The sequence below is a fragment of the Phacochoerus africanus genome, chromosome 5 (genome assembly GCF_016906955.1).
Source record: "Phacochoerus africanus isolate WHEZ1 chromosome 5, ROS_Pafr_v1, whole genome shotgun sequence".
NCBI lineage: Eukaryota > Metazoa > Chordata > Mammalia > Artiodactyla > Suidae > Phacochoerus > Phacochoerus africanus.
Genome location: NC_062548.1, coordinates 37100704 through 37122720, shown reverse-complemented (window position 1 = coordinate 37122720; position 22017 = coordinate 37100704). Strand labels below are relative to the sequence as shown.

Genomic DNA, 22017 nt, shown 5'->3' with positions numbered 1-22017 from the left:
TGTTATGACCTTGGACAAGTCAACCCTTCTGTGATTCAGTTTCCTTCTGCTAAAAACGGAGATAATCGTACCCACCTCAGAGGGTTTTTGAGAGAATTAAATGACAATATATGTAAGCCGCTTAGGGCAGTGGCACATAGTACGCCAAGCAACAGGTATTATTATTCTTATCATAAAGCTAATAATTATTAATATTGTGGTAACTTTTATTCACGCATCTTCACGGATTCATTTCTTAGGGCTTCGCCCATAGCTTTCCCGTTCCCGCCCACCCAAGCGATACTGCGGCCTTCCCCCCCCCCGCCCCCCGTCTCGCTCCGCCTCTTTTCCAAGGCCGCTGGCCCGCAGTTGCGTGATGCACGCTGGGCCTTGTAGTTCGTACGCAGAGTCCTGGCAGCAGGGGCGTCGAGGGCGAACTGCATTTCCCAGCTCTCCTCGTGGCGGCGGCCGTAAAGCGCGGCGGTCGAACGGCCGGTTCCGGCTGAATGTCAGTGCGGGGCTGTGGGCCGGATAGGAAGGTGGTTGGTGGTGTCCCCGCCACCCCCTCCGTTACCTCCTCCGTTTCTGCCGTCGCAGCAGGCGTCCAGCCGCTCAGCCGCTCAGGCATGAGACCGTGAAGCGAGCAACGGGCCAGGGCCGCCGACATGTTTGGCCGCTCGCGGAGCTGGGTGGGCGGGGGCCATGGCAAGTCTTCCCGCAATATCCACTCCTTGGACCACCTCAAGTGAGTGTATTGGGGCAGAGGGGGGAGGCCGCGGGGCTGGACGTGGGGTTGGGGGCGCATAGCCCTCGGCCGGGGGCGCTGGGAAGTGTGAGAGCGGAGGCGGAGGGCTGAGAGAGGCGCCCAAGAAAAGCTGTGTGGTAGTTAAGAGCTAAGGGCTCTGCGCTCAGGGCGCCTGTGTTTGAACCCTGACCCCGTAGCTCCTCTCTGTGTGACCTTGGGCAAGTCGCTTGGTTTCTCAGAGTCTCGGTTTTTGCATCGGTAGAGTAAGGGGATGAGATTTCAGTTTACGGGTGCAGATTTCGTTCTTGCCCGGGTCGGACAATGGGCACCAAGCTTCCCTGGGTGGTACTTCTTAGGCTGGACAGCTTGGGGCTCGGAGGTTTGGATCCTTGAGTCAGAGAGATGTGGGTTCGAATTTAAGTGTGTGAATTTAGGCTTCTGTTTCCTCAGTGGTAAAATGGATATAGTGACAGCCCCTGCTTCCTACCATTCTTTTGTGGGTAGAATAAGAGAATGTACAAAAAATTGGAAGCTTGTCCAAGTGCTTGATAAAGGACAGTATTTTTTTTTTAAATTAGTTTCTTAGGAGAGTCTAAAGAGGGACTGTCAGAGTAGAGCTTTGGGTGAGGACAGGTGGCAGAGGTGGTCCTGGGAAGGAGAAAGAAGTACACAGAGTGGCTTTGCAGTCAGATCTGCATTCAAATCCTGATTCCACCATTTAATGGCTGTGTGACCTTGGACAAATTGCTTCACCTCTCTGAGCCTCTGATTCCTCACGTGCAAATGGGGGTGACGAACATTGTGCAAGGATTCAGTAATGCTGTGTGTGGAAATAGATCGATCCGCTGTCTGTTATTCAGTAGGTGGCCAATAATGGTGGCTGTGTTTATTAGCTGGGCAAGGGCTTCTCAGACCACCCTACCTAAACTGCTTCCCTTACCCCAATTCCTTTCTGTTAGATCTTTCTCTTGATTTCATTCGTTTGATTCATCTCCACTATCTGCAGTTATCCTGTTTTTGTTGTTGTTGTTGTTTGTTTGTTTGTTTGTTTTTTACTACTTTTCTGTTTTCTCCTAACCTGGTACCTCCAGGAGGCCAGAGAACTTGTTTTGCTTACGCCTGTATTCCCAGCATCTAGCTCTGTGCCTGGCACACAGTAGGAGCTCAGTGGATACTTAAAGAATGAAAAACATGGGAGTTCTGCTGTGGCACAGTGAGCTAAGGACCCGGTGTTTCCGCCGCTGTGGTGGAGGTCACAGCTGCGGCTCGGATTCAGTCCCTGGCCCTGGAGATTCTACATGCTGCAGGTGTGGCTGAAAAAGAAAAAAAAAGAAAAAAAAAAGAGAGAGAGAAAAGAATGAAGAAAATGAATGAATCGGGGAGAGGTGTAGAGTATGCAGGCAGGGTGTGTGTGGGTGTGGGTGTGGGTGTGGGTGGTGTGTGTGTGTGTGTGTGTGTGTGTGTGTGTGTGTGTGTTGCCGGAAGTTGAGACCTTTGAGGAGGGAACGGCTTTGGGGAGGAAGATATAGTGGGGGTGGGGGGGGGATAGTCAACCTTTTGTGGTAATCAATTGGTTGGTTTCCCGAAGGAGCACCCAAGATTATTAATAGAAAACAGGGGTGGAGGGGGTGGGAGACAGGGAGCAGTAGGAGGAAGACAGGGGCCTCCGGAAAGAATTGGTGGGAGGCAAGTTAAGTAGGGGCTTCTCATTTGGCAGGGAGCAGGGGTGCTATAATTCCCACCTGTATCCTTTCTAGCATGCAGCAGGCATTTAATGTTTGTGGGTCTCAAAGAGTGGGGGGCAGGAGGGATTGTTATGTAGTGAGGAATGGTTTGGGGAGGTGGCAATGAGAGGGGATAGGGAGAGGAGAGAGGCCTAGGTTCAGGAGGGTGTGTGTAGAGAAGCAGGAATCTTAAATGGGAGGGCAGCTGGACAGCAAAGGGAGAGGCTTGAGGACTCAGGAATTTAGAGAGTGGGTGGATGAGGCGGAGAGGGGAGGATGGTTATCTAAGGAGGCTGGGCCTCTTGCCAGCATCCAGGTACCTGCAGTCTCTCACTAACTCTGCCTGACTCTAGCCCTTTAGTAATTATTGAATGCATTTTCGGTGCCAGGTGCTTGTTAAGGGCTTCCTGTGTCTTATTTCCTTCAGTCCTCACAAGTCCCATGAGGTATAGGAAGGATTATTGTTACCATTTGATAGAGTAGAAACTAAAATCCAAAGAGGTTAAATCACTTGCCCAAGGTGGTAAGAGCTAAAAAGTGTCAAAGCCAGGATTTAACTTCAGTGTTTGCATCATTACACTGGTTTTTGTTTTTTGGGTTTTTTTTTTTTTTAATAAAACTTTCAAAAAGTGAGTTTGGGAAGACATTCAGCATGACTGAGTTATTTTGCCTAATGGGGCATCTTTGCTGTCCAACCAACCAGGGAGGGAATGGTGCAGGTTCTCAGGTTCCTTTGAAGTGTCAGAAACTGCCCAGGTTCATTGTTTAGGTCACAGGGCTATTAGGTGCTTTTTGGAAACCGGAGCTGCCTGCCCTGGATCAGGCAGATCAGCTTAATCCATATTACAGGCTGAAGAACCTGGTGATGGGTGTTTTGCTGTGGGGCTTAGCAGATTCCAAAGTGATGGGAAGGAGCACCCACCATAAACAACTAGTGCCCACTCCATGCATGGCTCTGATGGGAGATGTCCTGGGCCTTGAGTACAGAACAGCCCATTGCCTGAGGGAGCTCACAGGCTGGCGGGGGCGACAGCCATAGAGCTAGTGACTCTGCAGTGTGACAAGTGCTGGGATCCCTCTAGGTTCATGGTTCTGCGCAAACCCCTCTCAGAAACTCTCGGGGAGGCAGCACCAGAGCAGAGTTGTCAAGGGCAAGCAGGGGCCACCGTGTGGAGTGCAGCATGTGGGAAGGCAACCCTGGGGTTTGAGGAATGTCGAGGTGGGGCTGGTAGTTGTGGGAAACAGGACTGGAGGTGGAACAGAGCTTGGGCTTCCTCTGATGTGCACGGTGCCTGGGACTGAGGGGTTTCCCAGGACATGGGACGGGACTTTCAGTGCTAAAACTGGGAAAGTCCTGGGCAACCAGTACAAATTAGTTACCCAGTGACAAGTGACAATTCCTAATGCATTCTTGCCCTAAGTGCGACTAGAGAGAAGAGATTAAGATAGTTAAATGAATTTATCTTTTTTATTTTTTTTTAGGGCTATACCTACAGCATATGGAGGTTCTCAGGCTAGGTCCAATCAGAGCTGTAGCTGCTGGCCTACACCACAGCCACAGCAATGCAGGATCCGAGCCGAGTCTGTGATCTAGACCATAGCTCACGGCAACTCAGGATCCTTAACCCATTGAGCGAGGCCAGGGATCAAACCCTCATCCTCATGGATGCTAGTTGGGTTCGTTAACTGATGAGGACCATGGGAACACCCTAAATGAATTTAGAATCGACTGTTTTGGGAGGGGGTCTGGGAACCTTTTTACTCTTGAAAAAAATTTTTTTTTCTTTAAATTTTTTGCCTTTTTAGGGTCGCACCCACAGCATATGGAGGTTCCCAGGCTGGGATCAAATCAGAGCTGTAGCCACTGGCCTACACCAAAACCACAGCAACACCAGATCTGAGCTGTGTCTGTGACCTACACCACAGCTCATGGCAGCGCCGGATCCGTAACCCACTGAGCAAGGCCAGGAACCGAACCTGCATCCTCATGGGTACTAGTCAGATTTGTTTCTGCTGAGCTACAACAGGAACTCCTTAAAAAAATTTTTTTAAGTAGACTACTTTTAAGAACAGTTTAAGATGTACAGAAAAATTTAGACGCTGGTGCAAAGAGTCGAGCCTCATTATTCACAATACTCCAACTTTCCAACTGGAAAGGAACCTGCTTGGGAGACAAGCTTTTACTTTTGCTAAATAACTGAAAACTGTGTACTGTGATCTTTATCCACTGAATGGAGTTTAATGGTTGAGTTGAGGCCGACTGAAATAGTAAGATGTGTATACTTGCTATGCATCTTGGGTGGTTTACTGCTCAGACTTGTGGCGAGGCTGTGATGTTGACGAGCAGAACCTTGACTGGTGGGGCTGCCTGATTGCTACTGGACTGTCGCCCTCACGAGGGTCTGTGAGTCCACAAACTGCTAGAACTTTCTTGGTATTGGGTTGGGTTGTTGCCTTAATTTTTTTTGGGGGGGGGCGCACCTGTGGCATATGGAGGTTGCCAGGCTAGGGTCGAATTGGAGCTGTGGCTGCCGGCCCATGCCACAGCCAAGCAACTCGGGATTTTAGCCGTGTTTGTGACCTCATGGCAGTGCCGGATCCTTAACCCACTGAGTGAGGCCAGGGGTCAAATCCACATCCTCATGGATGCTAGTCAGATTTGTTTCCCCTGAGCTACAACGTGAATGCCTGTTGCCCTAATTCTGATCACCTTTGTGTGGGTCGCAAGATTCTTGGCTGCCCATGACATACACCCAGCTGGAATTGCCTTAAAGCCCCACATGGGATAGATTGGCTCTTGCCGCTGAAGTCTGTCCCAGCAGAGCCACGGATCTGGGTGTTCAGACGAGCCATCACTGACTGCTCTTCCTGGTTCTTGTCTCTGCTTTCTTCTGGGTTGGTGTCATTCTCAGCAGGCTCCAGGCGCACATCTTATCAGCTTAGCCACTGCTGGGAAAAAGAGCTTCTTTCCCTAATATTGGTGCAGAAGTCCAAAAGTGAGTGTCGTTGAATCAGCCTGGGATCTCCTGCCCTGCCCTGAGCTAGTCGCTGTGGCAGGGGACTGACAGAGTGCTCTGACTGGCCCTTCCCTGGAGCTGGAGAGGCATCAGCTCCTTCCAAGCTAGTGGGCATAGAGCGAGAGAAAGTGGTGGTTCCGTGAAGGAAAGTCAGGGAGAAGATGAAAGTATACCCAGCATTTCCCCTTCTCTTGGTATATTCAGCTTTTGTCTAAGATAGTGCTGTTTTATTTTTAGAGCTTGGGGTACGATATTGCCAGGTTCATTTTCTTAGAATGCCATGGTCATCATAGCACTTGTGGTGCATCTGAGGCACCCTTTATGTCAAGTCTAAATTTCTTCCTGGAGTTCCCTTTGTGGCTTAGCGGTAACAAATCTGACTAGTATCCATGAGGATTCAGGTTTAGTCCTGGCCTTCCTCAGGGCATTAAGGATCCGGCATTGCTTTGAGCTGTGGTGTAGTTTGCAGATGAAACTTGGATCCCGTGTTGTTGTGGCTGTGGTGTAGGCCGGCAGTTGCAGCTCCAATTAAACCTATAGCCTGGGAACTTCTATATGCCACAGGTGCAGTCCTAGAAAGCCAAAAAAAAAAAAAAAAAAGAGAGAGATTTCTTCCAGGCCCTCTGAGCACTCCAGGCTCTGTTCTCACTCCTCTAGCTTGGAGCACAGATGAGGTCCTGCGAACCTGGCTGAGGAGCTGAGCACTCTTAGGCAGACACCCATTTAAATGGGGTCACGAGGGATGAGTGGTTGATTCACGGGGCAGGGAGGAAAGGGGATGCTGCAGGAGAGGAAACTGTGTTTGAGAGGCCTGCAGGGGAGAGATGAGGTCATTTGGTGAGGGGTGCATGCAGGGCAAGGGGGAGTGGGTAGGACCCGAGAGCAGAGCCCCGAGGCAGGAGAGGCCACAGGGTCTGTAAATCCTGTTGAGGAGTTTGGACATTGGGCTGAGATGGTGGGGAGCCATGTGCTGTGGTCTGGTTGAAGTTTGGAGAAGGACTGGAGGAGGGCCAGACTGGAGGCGGCTCTCCCCTTAGGCGCTGCTTCTAGTAGATGAGGGGAGTTGCCCGCTGTAACTCAGGGATGTCTCTCATGCCAGATCATGGTGCTGGTCCTTCTCTCTCTCGTTCTTACATAGCCCTCTCCTGACTGCATCTGTGCTCGCTCCTGATGCCCAGCGGTATCCTTCAAATGCCAGTTCCTCCCTAAACATCTCCCTGGAGACTTCAGCCAACAAGAGGTTTTTCCATCATCTCTGACTTCTCCTGTTCTTGCTCCCTCTGCCGCATTCAGCACGTTATCATACAGTCCTCTTGTTGCCGTAGAGTTAGACCAGCTGCAGGCTTTGCCCCTGCTCTTTGGCCAGGCTTCTTCCAGCATGTTCTTCACTGTCAGAATTGGTCTGACTTAGATAGACGTTTGTCTGTTTCTCCCCAGTTTCAGCGTAAGCTTCATGAGGACAGAGACCTGGGTGGCTTGTTCACCTGGGGATTGGCAGATGTCAGCACAGGGCATGGCACATAGTAAAGGGTCAGCAAGCATTTGTCACAGAATGAATGAAAGGGGCAGATTCTGGCCAGACTTTTTTTTTTAACAATGGTCTGCTCCTGCCCTTTTGGTCACAGTGCCTGTGCTAGAGCTGTGACTTCTTCTAGGGCCGAAAGCCCTGCTGCATCATCCTGTGATTGCCAGCTCCCAGGCACCTCAGACCCAGCCTCACTCGCTGGCCCAGTTTGACATCTTTCAGAAGTGATTCATCAGGAGAAACACCACCTGTAACACCTCTTCTAATCCCCTAGTCCGATTCCACCCTGTGTGGACCACAGGGCTGGATGCTGACCAAGGAAGTTTTTCAAGACACAGCATGGGACCCTCCAGGAAGTGTCTGTCCTGGTGCTGAGCAGGCCAGACAGACATAGGATCCATGCCCGCCCACCCCAGACATTGTTATTTGGGGGTGTGTGCACCGGGGGTGGGGGTGGGGTAGATTTCTAGTCCTCCTAGGCCTTCCTCACACTAGCTTGTGGATCCATTTCAGTATCTTCCAATTGAAGCATCCTAAGAGGCATATTATGATACAAGTCATAAAACTTGTATGAACTTGAACTTGTATGTCTGTCTCTGAAGTCGATGTGATTATTATTATTAACTGTAATGGTTTAACTTGAGAAATAAGTGACTCTCTTGAGAAAGCAGGGTCTGTGGAGGAGGGGTTTGTTTATCACCATCCTTGGTGACGGCCTCTGCTGTCTCAGTTGCACATTGGTAACGGGCCGTCTCCAGGCATTTCCACCTCTTAGGCTCATCTCTCACAGTCGACTTTGCTCGTGTGTAAAAGTCTGAATTTGGGATTCTGCCTTTCGCAGCACGGCTGCTGGAGATATGCTCATTCTGGCTCTTTTCCAAAGACATGGAATAAGGGTCAGTGATAAGGCTTTGCCTTAAGATCTGACAGGTGTTTTCGTGCCCCCCCTTGATGCCTTTTTGATTTGTTGTTTATCTATTTGGTTATCTTGTGTGCTAGGCATCCATAACTTCATGTGAATGCTTGACTAATGGAAGTGTTTAACTCATTGTTTGCATCCCCTACACTGTAAGGGTTATAAGCAGGGGGTTATGAGGTCACCTGTCCCTGGGTTGGGACTCTGGGCAGGTCCTAGTTCCCCAGAGCCTCAGCCTGGCAGGATTGTTTTGAGGGCTTAATGAGTGAACACACCTTGAAGCACGCAGAACAGGGCCTGGCAATAGGAGGCTGCAACTGTTTTGATGGTGATGATAAGAATGTGCCCACATAAAGTTTGAGAAAATGTTACCATTGTAACAGGTTTTCTTTTTCTTTTTCTTTTTTTTTTTTTTTTTTGGTCTTTTTGCCATTTCTTGGGCCGCTCTTGCAGCATATGGAGCTTCCTAGGCTAGGGGTCCAATTGGAGCTGTAGCCACCAGCCTACGCCAGAGCCACAGCAACGCGGGATCCGAGCCACGTCTGCGACCTACACCACAGCTCACAGCAACGCCGAATCCTTAACCCACTGAGCAAGGCCAGGGACTGAACCCGCAACCTCATGGTTCCTGGTCGGATTCATTAACCACTGCGCCACGATGGGAACTCCCACCATTGTAACAGTTTTTATCATTGTAAGAGAAAAATCTGTTACTCTGTCCTTGGAAACTTATCAGAGACGGGCCAGGCAGCCTTGTGCACAGAGAGGGTCATCCTAACACTGTTGATCATCTCAACAATTGGGAATCCAGTGCCCAGTAGAAGAGGAACTGCCTTGCCGTCCTTTCAGTGGTGTACCATGCAGCGATGATTGATGCTTGCGAATAGTTGCCAATAACAAACACGCTGTTATCTTAGCAGGAACCCATGACTTGAGCCTAACTATGCAAACATCCAAAAAGGAAAAAACCCGGGGAAGTACATTGCGACCCCCACAGCGGCCATCTCTGGGCAGTGGATTGACAAGAGCCATTTCTCTTTTTGTGGTTGTTGACGTTTCCAACCTTTCTAAAATGAGGGTTATGTTTAAAACCAGAAAGTTATTAAACTATATTAGTACCTCTGAGGCAATGAATTACTGGATCTTCCAAAACTGTGGAATTAGATGCAGCATTCAAATATTAAATCTCTATCCATTCAGCTTTCTTTTTCCCCCCACTGCATTTAAACAAATGAGTCCCTTCCTAAAACACTGCCTAAAACAATGCTCTCAGGCACTGTGGGGTGAAAAAATAAGCCAGTGCTGGTATCATCCTCATAGAAATTTAGAGCTTGAAATCTAGTGGGTGTTCATCCACCAACAAATTTAGAAAGTGAATATTTTAAAACACTACCATTTACAACAGCATCAAAAAAAACCCCATCAAATACCTCTGAATAAATCTAACAAAAGATGTGCAGGTCCCCCTCCAGCACACACTGAAAAAACACTGAAAAAATGTACATGTCTTCGTGTTATACTTTCAAAAAGATAACCATTCTCTCCATAGTTGGCTGTAGATTTAGGGCAATTTTTTTTTTTTTTTAATGCTTTTTAGGGCTGCACCTGCAGCTTATGGAAGTTCCCAGGCTAGGGGTCAAATCAGAGCTACAGCTGCCAGCCTACACCACAGCCACAGCAACTTGGGATCCAAGCCACATCTGCGACCTATACCACAGCTCATGGCAACGCTGGATCCCTGACCCACTGAGCGAGGCCAGGGATCAAACCTCAATCCTCACGGATACTAGTTGGGTTCGTTTCTGCCGCACCACAACAGGAACTCCTGATTTAGGGCAATCTTAAAGGAAATCTTAGCAGGTATTTCTGTAGAAATTGAGAAGGTGATGTTTAAATTTATACGGAAATGCAAAAGGCCAAGAATAGGCAATATGATGATGAAAAAAACAAAAGAAGTTGGAAGCCTTACGTTATCACACAGCAAGATTTATTATAAAGCTGTGGTAATTATATAGCATGGTATTAGCACAAAGGTGAACAGATTAGTGAAACTAGAGCATCCAGAAAGAGTCCCATGTGTGTGGCCACCTGGTTAATGACAAAGGTGACACCGAAGTGCTTTGGGGAAATGAGGACCTTTGCAGTAAATGATGCCGAGTCAACTAGACAGCCATACAGAGAAAATGAATTTTGGCCAATGCCTTACACTGTACACAAAAATGAGTTTCAGATGTACTCTAAGTCAAAACATGAAAGGTTAAAGACAGTAACGTTTTTGCAGAAGAAAACAGCCTTTCTTCATGACGTGGAGTAGGTAAGGATTCTTAAGGTTGATACAAAGAATACTGTCCAAGGGAAAGATTGATAAATTCGACCACATTACAGTTAGGAACTTCTGGATTTTCCTAATGGCTCAGTGCAAAGATCCAGGGTTGTCACTGCTGTGGCTTTACAGCTGTGGCTTGGGTTCGATCCCTGGCCTAGGAACTTGTGCATGCTTCGGGTGCAACCAAAAAAACAAATAAAATTAGGAGCTTTTGCTCATCCAGAGCCCACTGTGAAAATAGTGAAAAGGCAAGCCACATTCAGAGAAAATATTTACCATATGTATATCCAGTAAAGGATTTGTGTTCAGAATATATACTCCATAAAATTAATAAGATAAAGGTACTCCACCTAGTGAAAAATGGGCAAAAATCTTGCACAGCCACCTTACACAAAATCTTAAAAATGGCTCCTATCCTGTGAAAAAATCCTTAGCCATCCTGTGGTGAAACCCTGGTGCTGCATCACCACGTGCCAGCAGATGGCTCCACTGCGAAGGGCTGCCAGTGGCCAGCGGCATCAGCTGGATCCTCAGACCTGCCTCCCTCCTGTGATTGCGGGAGAGCTGCGGGGCACACCCTAGTTCCCAGCCTGGCCTATGCGGTGCTCACAGTGTGCACGGCCCCAGGTTACTGCGAATGTGAGGGTCCCCCCACCCAGAGCCCGGCATGTAGGACATGCACCACATTTGGAACCACCTAGAATCTCCTTTTCAGGATTTAACACCCTGCCCTTTCTATGGATTTGTCTGTAAGGGCCTCCTCACAGTTACTAGAATTTTTTTCCCAGGGATTGGGTAAGGGAGGTGAGGATAACACCAATATCAGCCGGCACCTGTGTCCTCCCTGGGACCTGCCAGGTTAGTTATCTGCCTTTTTCCTTGTCTATTCCTAAGGACCCATAGTAGGAACTAAAGTATTTAGGTGCCGTGGCTGCTCCCGTTTTACAGGTGAGATAACTGAGGTTACCTCAGAGGTTAAGTACCTTGCTTGATGTCACCCAGCTCATATCAGACCTTCCACTTCCTGTGCTGGTTTCTCCTGACCTTCCTATAACTCCTGATGCCATCGTCATTTCATGACTGGATCCAGCCTGGTCTCTCCTTCCTTCATTCTTGAATATTCCTTGTAAAATTTAGCAATGATGTTAATACTGGCCCCTATCATAACGACCACGATGTAATAATAGTAGTAGCAGCTAACCCTGTGTCCAGTGAGTGCCTCCTGTGTGCCAGGCGCCATGCTCAGCTCTTTCTGTGAGCTGTCACATCAGATGTCTGGAAGAATCCAGACGAGCTCCAGAGAGGTGGAGTGCGTCAACCAAGGCCGCTTGTAGGACGTGAGAGGGCCAGGCCTGGAGCCCAGGTCTGTCTGTCAGCCTCCAAAGTCTGAACTCGTCACCACGGCTCTGTGCCGCTGATGGGTTGTATTTGGCTCTTTGACTGTGTTTAGTCTGTATGCTCTGATCCACCTTATATTCATGGAGATGGCCCCTCACCCTTCCCACATTCTGCATTTATTGAGCACCTACTGGGTGCCATACAATCTGGAGTCTTTTGGGGTCACGGGGATCAGTGAGAAGGTGTTCCTGACCTTGAGGAGCTCAGGTCTAGTGAAGAAGGCAGATCGTTGCGAGTCAGGGTGGTCCGGGCAGCAGCAAATGCATACAGGCACACAGGGGCCAGAGAGCAGGAGGTTCTGGAAGAAGGCTTCACAAGAGATGCTTGAGCTGGGTTTTGACATACGAGTAAGTTTGCCACTTGGTCAGGGCAGCACAGGCTTTCCGGGCAGAAAGCACAGTGAATAGAAGTCAGGGCTGCTCCTGAAGATTTTAAACTCTCCCGTCCCTCTTGGGGGTCTTCAGAGCAGGCCTTCCCTTGGGCCAGGAGTGTGGTCTGGGGCGCTGATGGAGGTTGTTCTCTCCACAGAAGGAAATGCGGAGTGGGGAGACTCTGCCTCTCCCCACGCCACCAACAGCGCCTGTCACAGCGGCTGTGGGACATACCACGCACTGCATGATCACTGCATGGTCACTGATGCCCATGGCGTGAGTGATGCCGTGGTCTGAAACTAGAGCAGGAGCCCCTTCAAACAGCAGATTTGAAGATTTGCAGGGCTTAGATGGGTGCAGGGCCCATGGGGGTCTGGAGTGAGGAGCCAGAGTCTGTCGCTTCAGCAGGGGATTCTGACGCAGAAGGCCTGTGAATCACAATTTGAAAAAGTCTGCTCTTGGGGGCTTCTGGGGAAGAGGCAGGCGAGGTGAGGTGGAGACATAGATTCACCAGTGGATCCCCCTGGAGTCATCCCAGGGCGGTTAGTGCCGGGGGTGACCTAATCACAGAGCGCCACTGGCTGCACTCCCTCGAGCGGCTCTGCCGGTGGACCTGGGCACAGGTGCTGGACGTCTCTGTTTGGAGAGAGCTGTACTAGCATTGCATGTTCAGAGTTGATGCAGTTGTGGGGTTCCTGTTGTGATGCAGCAGAAACAATCCAACTAGTAACCATGAGGTTGTGGGTTTGATCCCTGGCCTCACTCAGTGGGTTAAGGATCCGGCGTTGCCATGAGCTGTGATGTAGGTCACAGACTCGGCTCGGATCTGGCATTGCTGTGCCTGTGGTGTAGGCCGGCTACAGCTCCGATTCCACCTCTAGCCTGGGAACTTCCATATGCTACGGGTGCAGCCCTAACAAGCAAAAAAACAAAAACAAAACCCCCAAAAAACAAAAACAGAGTTGATGCAGTTTTTAATTAGATTAAATGATTGTGACGAATTATACCATATCTTTAAAGTATAACGAAGATCGAAAATACTAATAAATGAAACCCAGCCCCTGAAAGCAGCAGATGGTTCCCTGTTGTTCCATTTACAAGGTTCCACCTCTACATGTCCTACTCATTTTTAGAGATTTGCGACCTATCTAACCTTTCCCTACCTTGCCGTCACCAGCCCTCACCCCCCAACTGAAGTGTCCAGAAGTCAGGAGGTGACTGTTGCTGAGTCAGTCCCTCTTGCTGTCCCCTTTTCCTTCCCATGCCATGACAGCTGAAGTTGCCTTAGTCTGGAGACATTGTCTCTTAAAAGCTGTGCCAGTTCACACCCTGTGGGCACTGGCTAGGTAGCTAGTCCCACACCACTCAGGACTGGCCTCTGTGATTCCTGCAGAGGGCCTTAAGGGCTGGGCCAGGCCTTTGTCTCTGCTCCAGCACAGATCTGAAGCAGTGAGGCCTTCCAGGCATGTTTGGGTGGGTGAGGGACGTAGCCCTTGCCTCCCAAACCCATTTTGCATTAGTCTGTGCTCAGCAAATAAGTTTGGCGCCACCCGTGTCATCTGAGCCCTCAGTCCTGATGGGCATTCTGCACATCACGGGGGGTCATGGGCCATTCAAAGGTGAGCACGAGTGCACATGATTTTGCCCCCAGCTCCGGGACCCCCATCCCGGGTCTCTGACTCCACCTGTCATCCCTGTATCTGCCTGGCTGTGGGTTAGGCACCTGGGCTGAGCCCTGCACCTCCACCTGCTCCCCGACGCGGGAATCACCTGCGAGAGTATGGAGAAGGCCGGCGGTGCCTGGTCTACTCTTAATTCTGCCGGGTCTGAGTCTCCGGGGGTCTGCAGCCCATTTGTCCAGCTCTCAGTCTGAGGATGGCTGTCTTGAGAAGCTGAAGGTCTTGCCTCAGTTTGAGTCACGTGTCCCTGGCTATTTAACCCTTCAAGGCATTGGCTGCTGTTTTCCCTTGGGTGATGAGTCATGTCTCCTGAGTGGGAATTCTGCTCACAACCAAATCTGAAAAAAGCACAGCCTAATTGTCCCCCACATGTCACGAGTGGTCACTGAGCCTGGCTTCCATTTCAGTTGGTAACCTTGAACTCTCTTTTCTTTCCTTTCTCTCAGGTATCTGTACCATGTTTTGACCAAAAACACCACTGTCACAGAGCAGAACCGGAACCTGCTGGTGGAGACCATTCGATCCATCACCGAGATCCTGATCTGGGGGGATCAGAATGACAGCTCTGTATTTGAGTAAGGGCATCTGGTTTTTTGTTGTTTTTTGATTCTTCTTCCTCCCGTGACTATTTTTCTAACTGTGTACCATGAGTCATTCCTGGTGATGTCACAATTTAACGCCAGCTTGGTCTTGCACAGATATCCGTCTCTGTCTCTCTCTATAAAATGTCCTTGAAACACTGTAAAAATGCCAGCTAAAAATGGGAAGGTTATGGAAATGAATGTCTCCAGAAAGACTGAAAATGTGATGGATACTTTTCCTAGTAATGTCTCATTATCTCCCCAAAGGAAGGAGAAAATGTCTTGGGTACTTAGATTCTTGGTCAACTTAAAAGACCCTTCCCTGGGGGAGACACTAAGGGCTTTTGCTGTGTTACTGTTGAATGGCCACAGTGCAGAGCTCTTAGGAGATAAATCCTTCTAAGTCTTCCAGCTTCTCCAGGGTGGAGGCCATGTAGCCATCCCCATCCCCACCCCCATTCTTATCCCTATCCCCATTCTCATCTTCATCCCTAACGCCATTCTCATCCCCGTCTTCATCCCCAACTCCATCTTCACCCCCATCTTCATCCCGTTTCTGTCGCCATCTTCATCCTTATCCTCATCCCATCTTCCTCCCCTTCCCATCCCCATCTTCATCCCCATCTTCCTCCCCTTCCCATCCCCATCTTCATTCCCATCTCCGTCTTCATCCCTGTCCCCATCCTCATCGTCACCCCACCTCCATCCTTGTTTATGCTCAAGGTCACATAGCTGGTAAATGGAGCAGTGGCTCACGCTCTGGAGCCCATGGAAGGGTTTCTCTCACTCTTGTACTTACTAGATGAGCAGTCTTAGGCCACTGTACTTTCCTCATCTTTAAATGAGAGAGAGCAAGTGCTCTGCCCAGTGCCTAGTACTCAAGAAATAAAAGCAAACAATAATTTTAAAAGGTGTCCCTACTGGACAGTTAAAAAGCAAGGACCATAGCCCATCAACCGCTTTTTCCAACAGACCTGTCCCAACATCTGAGTACAGAAGAATTGGGGTTATGACAACCACCAAACACAGATGTTCTTTTTATAGAAAACAATTTCAGTGATAAGTACTGAGGCCACTTAAAAACAAATTTAAAATAAATACAGGTGTTTGACTCCTAGCCCAACTTCTTATTAGATATCCTGATTTTCTGGTAGCTCTGTATTTTCATCAGTAAGGTTAGCTAAGGTAGAGATACTGTGGAAAATGCAAATTGTCTAGAAGGCAAACCAGTGACACCAGCTGTGATACCCAGGGGAAAACATGCGTGAAGTGGGTGTCGCTCCTAAACGGGACTGGTTGCCTTTAAGGATCCCCGGGGAGTATACTGTTGGTTGGTTGTTTGGTGTCTGTTTATGGAAACGAGAAAGGCCCTTGAGGTGAAGATTAGAAACCATGGCCCCTTTAGTAAAATGAACTTAGTCCATCTGTCGTGTAGAGAAACTGCTGCGCTCTTAGAGGCCCAGTGATTCTTAAATGGCTGCCCAACAGAGGCCCGAGAAGATTTGTTTTTAATCCATTTTTAAGTTAGGGGATAATTTTAGATTTAGATGGGGGTGGGGACAGAAAGTCCTCATTTACTCCTCACCCTGTTTTCCCATTAATGCCTTAAATGCCTAGAGTGCATTTTGTCAAAACTGAGATGCAGAGTTCCCGTCAAGGCTCAGCAGAAACAAATCTGGCAAGCATCCATGAGGATACAGGTTCGATCCCTGGCCTTGCTCGGTTGGTTAAGGATCCGGTGTTGCCGTGAGCTGTGGTGTAGGTTGCAGATGCGGCTCAGATCTGGTGTTGCTGTGGCTGTGGTGTAGGCCAGTGGCTACAGCTCCGATTGGACCCTTAGCCTGGGAACCTCCATATGCTGTGGGTACGGTCCTAAAAATACCAAAAAATAAACAAATAAAAATGAAGCAAAGAAAGAATAAATTATTTAAAAAAAAAAAAGCTGAGATGCTAACATTACTATTCCATCAACTCCAGACCTGATTTGGATTTTGCCAGTTTTGCCACTAACATCCTCTTTCTGCTCTAGGATCCCAATCTAGCTCCCACAACACATTTTTTTTTTTTTTGCCACACTTGCAGCATGTGGAAGTTCCCGGGCCAGGGATTGAACCCACACCACAGCTGTGAACCCAGCCACAGAAGTGACACTTCAACCCACTGAGCCACCAGGGACCTCTTCCCACAATGCATTTAGTCATCATGTTTTAGTTTTTCGGTGTTCTCTTGTTTTTATGACCTTGATGATTTTGAGAAGTACGGCCAGTCGTCCTGTAGAATGTTCCCCAACCTGGGTTTCTGTTTCTCTCACGATTAGCCTGGGGAAGAATGCGCCAGAGGCGAAATGCCCTGCCCGTCCCAGCATGCTTATGTCCCCGCCGTCCCTGGTGAGGTCAGCCTGATCCCTTGGCCAAGGTGGTGTCTGCCAGGCTTTTCCTCTCCGAGGCTACTCTTTCTCCCTCCCCTACGCCATTCTCTGAAAGTGGGTCCCTAAGTCCAGCCCCCCTTCCCCAGGCCTGGGAACTAAGCTCCGCCTTCTTGAAGGGGTGTGTCTGCTACACTATTTGAAATTTTTCTGTAAGGAAGCTTTGTCTCCTCTCATTTATTTACTTATTCAGTCATTTATTTACACACATCCCTTGAAGATCTTGGCAGGTTCAGTTCCAGGCCACTGCAATAAGGCAAATACTGCAATAAATTGAGTCACACGACTTTTTTTTTAGTGTCCCAGTGCATGTAAAAGTTATGTTTACACATCAGATCCTGCTATATAGCACAGGGAACTATATCTAGTCACTTGTGATGGAACATGTTGGAGAATAATGTGAAAAAAGGAGTATATATGTGTGTATATATATATATGTATGTATAACTGGGTTACTTTGCTGTACAGCAGAAATTGACAGAACTTTGTGAATCAACTATAATACAAAAAAGTTATGCTTACACTGTACTGTAGTCTTCTAAGTGTGCAATAGCACTGTGTCTAAAAAAACAGCGTACGAGGAGTTCCCACTGTGGCTCAGCAGGTTAGGAACCCAACACAGTGTCTGTGAGAATGCAGGTTGGATCCTTGGCCTCACTCAACATGCTGAGGATTCATTGTTGCCGCAAGCTGTGGTGCAGGTTGCAGATGCGACTTGGATCTGGTTTTGCTGTGGCCATAGTGTAGGCTGCAGCTGCAGCTCCAATTTGATCCCTAGCCTGGGAACCTCCACACGCCACAGGTGCAGCTGTAAAAAAGGAAAAACAGAAAAAAAAATGCTGTTGGGAAAATGGCGACAATAGACTTGCTCAAGACAGGGCTGCTACAGACCTTCACTTTGTAAAAAATACCATATCTGCAAGGCACAGTAAAGCAAAGCAAAATAAAACGAGTCACATCTGTGTATCACTATCGACTCGTGGGTATTTATTTTACAGTTTGGATCGTAATCCTATACTGCGTTATCTGTGGCAGGCGTTGTTGCAGCTTTGAAGGCATTGGGAGCTCTTTCAGGTTGCTTCCTGGGTCCCTTTGACACAGGCCCATCCTTGTGGGTTTTGAGCATGTCCTAACTTTCTGCTGCCATAAGGTGCTCCAGCCCAAGAAGCAGCCACTCTTCCAAGGAGCCCCTCACTCCCCTAGGGAGTCTCAGAAATCCAGGCTCCTGGATTTCCCACCAGACCCACGGAACCCATCCCTGGGCAAGATGTAGGTACAGCCATTTCAGCAAGTTCCCAGGTTGGTCACTGGGCTGCAGTGAGCCCATTGGGAGTCAGTGAGTCACACAGCCTGAAGCAGAGGAAGGTAGAATCGGTCAAATGATAGAAACAGTCCGGGGACTAATGTGGATGGCATTTACAGGCACACATTTCCCAGAATCAGAAAAGGTTTTAGGGGTCTTGTGAAGTGTTGATGTGTTCACTTACCCTGTCGTGATTCAGACAGGAGGGATGCAGCACTGAGCCAGAGCTGGGCCCGTCTTCCTGCCTCCAGGGAGCTGACAGCAGAGGGGAGAGAGACACCCACCCTGAATCAACCAGTGACCCACGGGGCTGCCGGCATTTGTTCCGAGCATCCCACATGAGGGGTTATCTGGTCTTAGCTGGGATACAGAAGAGACATAGCTAGAAACTTCCTTCCTTCCTTTATTTATTTTTGGGTGCACTGGTGGCATGTGGAAGTTCCTGGGCCAGGGGTCAAACCTGAGCCACAGCAGTGACAATGCCCGATCCTTAACCACTAATCCACCAGGGAACTCCCAGTCATTTCTTCCCTTTTTTTTTTTTTTTTAATTTTTTCCGTTAAAGAAAGGCATGGGGGGCAGTCCTCCATTTCAATGCTGAAAGAGTCAGTGTGTGCCCGCCCCCAAAGTCAGTGCCCCCAGGTTGCATCCAGACAAATGTCCCCTCCAGGACAAGAAGGGCAGTGCAGACTTGGGGACAGGCTGGGGACCCATCGCTCTGTCAGCCCCTTCTGTTTCCCTCCAGTTCTCCTTCCCTAGATCTGGAAAGGACAAACTCACCGTTTTAGGAACCCAAACCCTTGTTACTGTTCATCGTCTTGTCCCTTTGTAGGAAATTATTCTGGTTCCCAAGTTGGTGGAGAACCCTCAAAACTGAAAGCAAAGCAAAGAGGCTTCGTGAGGAAGACGAAGTTTGTACATAGTGGGTGGAAAATGCTGCGAGTGGGGTCCGTGGGCGTAGATAGGGCATGGGGCAGTCATTGCGTCGGGGAGACCTCTGCCACCCCGCCGAAGGCTAGCGGTGCCCTGCTTCCCGGAGTCAGCATCTCCCCTTCCCGGAGGAGCAGCTGGACGGTGTCTTGCTGGGTGGAGGGTGGCGCCGCGGGAGCCGGGGAGCGCGGAAGCCAAGGCCTTAGTGGGGGGCGCACGCGTGGGGGGCGCCCGCAGAGGCCGGTGTGGAGGCGCGGCCCCCTCAGAAGCCGACCGCTGACGCTGTCCCGTTCCTCCTGCAGCTTCTTCCTGGAGAAGAACATGTTCGTTTTCTTCTTGAACATCCTGCGGCAGAGGTCGGGCCGCTACGTGTGCGTTCAGCTGCTGCAGACCCTGAACATCCTCTTCGAGAACATCAGTCACGAGACCTCGCTCTGTAAGGACGGCCCTGCCGCCTGCCCCCGCCCGCCGCCGCCGCGCGCTGGCTGCCTGTCTGTGCTTCTGGCGAGGCTCGGGGTGCTTGGGCCGCTGTGACAGGATGCCCCAGGCAGGGTGGCTCAGACGACAGACGTTTCTTTTCTCACGGTTCTGGAGGCTGGAAGTCCAAGGTCACGGCGCCCTCAGGGTTGGCGTCTGGTGAGGCCTGTCTTCCCAGTTTGCAGACGGCCGCCTTTGTGCTGTGTCCTCTGCATGGGGACGGAGGCCTGGTGTCTCTTCCTTTTTCTGTAAGGACGCCAGTCTTCTCGGATGAGGGCCCCACCCTCTGAGCTCCTCAACTACCTCCTCAAAGGCTCCGTCTCCACATACATTCATGTTGGGGTTAGGGCTTCAGCATGTGAATTTGGGGTAGGGTAGTGTGAGGGGTGAAGAGAGGGCACCCCTCTGCTGAGTAGTTCTCAGGGGGCTGGGGGGAGGTTGCGTTTCTTCTTTATTAGCTGTTATGAAAGAGCTGGGCTCGCTGAATAATCAGCCAGCAGAGTGAGCACTGGAAGCAGTGGGTGAGGGAGAGCTCGGCCAGGGGACCCACGAGGGTGTGGCTTTGGCACCGGACGTGCCTGCTCCAGTCCCACTGCCTGGCTGGCAGGGATGTGACCTGGAGCCTCTCCCCTGCCCTCGCTGAGCCCAAGCCCTTCATCTATCTGCAGCAGCCACTCTGCCAGGCAGGTGCTGTCAGTGTCCTCACTTAACCCCCAGAGAGTTGGAGTCATTGGCCCCAGACGACGGCTCTAGGGAGGCCAGAGTCGAGAAGGGGCTTCAGCCCAGTGAGTTAGCTCACTGGCCCCCAGCTGGGGTGACTGTGCTCCTAGTAGACACGTGTCATTGTCTGGAGACATCACTGGTTGTCGTAAGGGGAGGCGGGTGCTGCCGGCATCTAGTGGGTGGAGGCCAGGGATGCTGCTGAACGTCCTACAGTGCGCAGGACAGCCCCCCACAGTAAAGGAGTATTTGGCCCGAAATGTCAGCGGTGCTGAGGGGAAGGAGCCCTGGTTTAGCTCCTAAGCCTCCGTGCTGGACCAGGAGCTTTTTAGTCCAAGATGATTGCACCAAGCCCCAGGCCCTGCCCGCAGGGAGCTGGGAAGAGAAGACAAGTGACCGAATGTCTATGCCACAGGCAGGTTCTGCGTCCCCAAGACAGGTTTAAAAAAAGTTTCTGGTGGCTGGGAGGAGGTAGGGAGGGGAACCTTTCTCCTGAGGAGGGAGAGGTGGGAAAGAGCTGCTCACTGGTGGTTGTCCGAGTGGCCGCTACGCTGTGCTGCTGTCCCAGGGAGCGGCCACTAGATGGTGCTGCTGTCCTAGGAGGTGGCCACTAGGCTGTGCTGCTGCCCCAGGAAGCGGCCACTAGGTGGTGCTGCGGTCCCAGGAGGCTCTCTTGACTCTTCCTCGTGAGTGTGAGTTAGCTGTGAGTTGACTCACTCCCTAAGTGGTTTCCCTTGTTAACAGCTTTTGTCATCCTGGATATAAACTGTTCGTGGTTTCTGAAAACTCCGAGAGGGGAAGACCCAACTCACTGGTGCAGGCCACGGACTTAGACCCAACGTGGGCTCATGTCTGGCTCTGCCCCATGCTCCCCGCACGGCTTCTGGGGAGTGAACTCTCCAAGCGGCAGTTTCTGCATCTGTGATGTAGAGGTGATAGTAGTAGCTGGTGATTAGAGTGGTTTGAGGATTGAGGATTGAGTGGATGTGCAGAGCGTGGTATGGTGTCTGGCAGATGGAAGTGTCCAGTAGGGGTGGTTTTACCACTAAATCCAGCGTTCCCCCAGGTAACTGTTCTCCCGTAACCCTGGGGTTGCTGGATTGAAGAGGGGGTTGGGACAGGGGAAAATTCTGGACTTTCTGGGTCACATGGCTTTCGTTGTCCTAGCACTAAAAAGGGTGCTGTGCTGTAGGAAAACTGGGCAGATGCTGCTGTCCTTACAGAGAAGTCACCAGACCACATTTATGAGCCCTGCAAGAGCAGCCGCAATCACTCGCTTTTCACACAACTTGGATGTATGGGGGTGAGAAGGATAGGTGACTTTTGCTTTTCATTTTATTTTCTAATTATAGAAAGACACTGTCCTCGTTGTAAAGCAATAAAAAAATCAAACATTGCCATACTATAGAAAGCAAAACTTCTCACCCTAACACTCCACCAGACACATACCGCTTTGCTCTTTGCTTTATTTTCCAAGTTACTGGTGTATCTTAGATTTCCATATTGTCCGTTCCTTGTTTGGTTCAAGAGCTGCATCTTAGCGGCCTGTAACTTATTTGACGTGCCCACGGGCGTTTAGGTGGTTTCCGGATTTTCGCTATTACGAGCAGCCCTTTCACGAGTGCACCTGTTGCCTGTTGGGTTTGCTGACCTAAGTGACAGAAGGCCCGAGAGACTGAGATTACTTGTAGACTCCTGGGTTTATTATAAAAGGATACCACAGAAAGCTGGCCACACAGTGAGGGGGTAGTAGAAAAATCCCAGGCGAATAATAGAGGCACCTCTGCCGCCCGGCTGGTGGCCCCACCACCCACAGAGTCATGTCGTGGAGGCCCTGGAAAAGTCCCCGCTGGGGAAGGATGGGAGCATGTGGCTCTCCCAGTTCGAGTGCAGCCCAGAGC

The 22017-nt window shown here is 50.0% G+C and overlaps 1 protein-coding gene and 1 long non-coding RNA gene across 8 annotated transcripts in view; one reads left to right on the top strand and one right to left on the bottom strand.

Moving 5' to 3' along the window:
- The first annotated feature begins 448 nt into the window (after positions 1-448).
- The window catches only part of CLEC16A (C-type lectin domain containing 16A), a 221225-nt gene continuing 199656 nt past the window's right edge, over positions 449-22017 (top strand). For 4 of the 7 annotated variants that reach the window (XM_047780499.1, XM_047780497.1, XM_047780498.1 and 1 more), the window contains exons 1-3: positions 450-724; positions 14127-14255; positions 19222-19355. In XM_047780499.1, the coding sequence (XP_047636455.1) occupies positions 645-724; positions 14127-14255; positions 19222-19355 (343 nt within the window). In that variant the 5' untranslated portion in view covers positions 450-644. Of the gene's footprint in view, positions 725-14126; positions 14256-19221; positions 19356-22017 lie in introns of all 7 variants that reach the window. The other 3 variants (XM_047780500.1, XM_047780502.1, XM_047780501.1) reach the window with 1 other exon arrangement.
- LOC125127471 (uncharacterized) lies at positions 17659-19289 on the bottom strand. The gene is made up of 3 exons (XR_007134942.1): positions 18770-19289; positions 18174-18244; positions 17659-18036 (listed from the first exon to the last, which is right to left on the bottom strand). It is a non-coding gene; the product is annotated as an uncharacterized LOC125127471 (long non-coding RNA).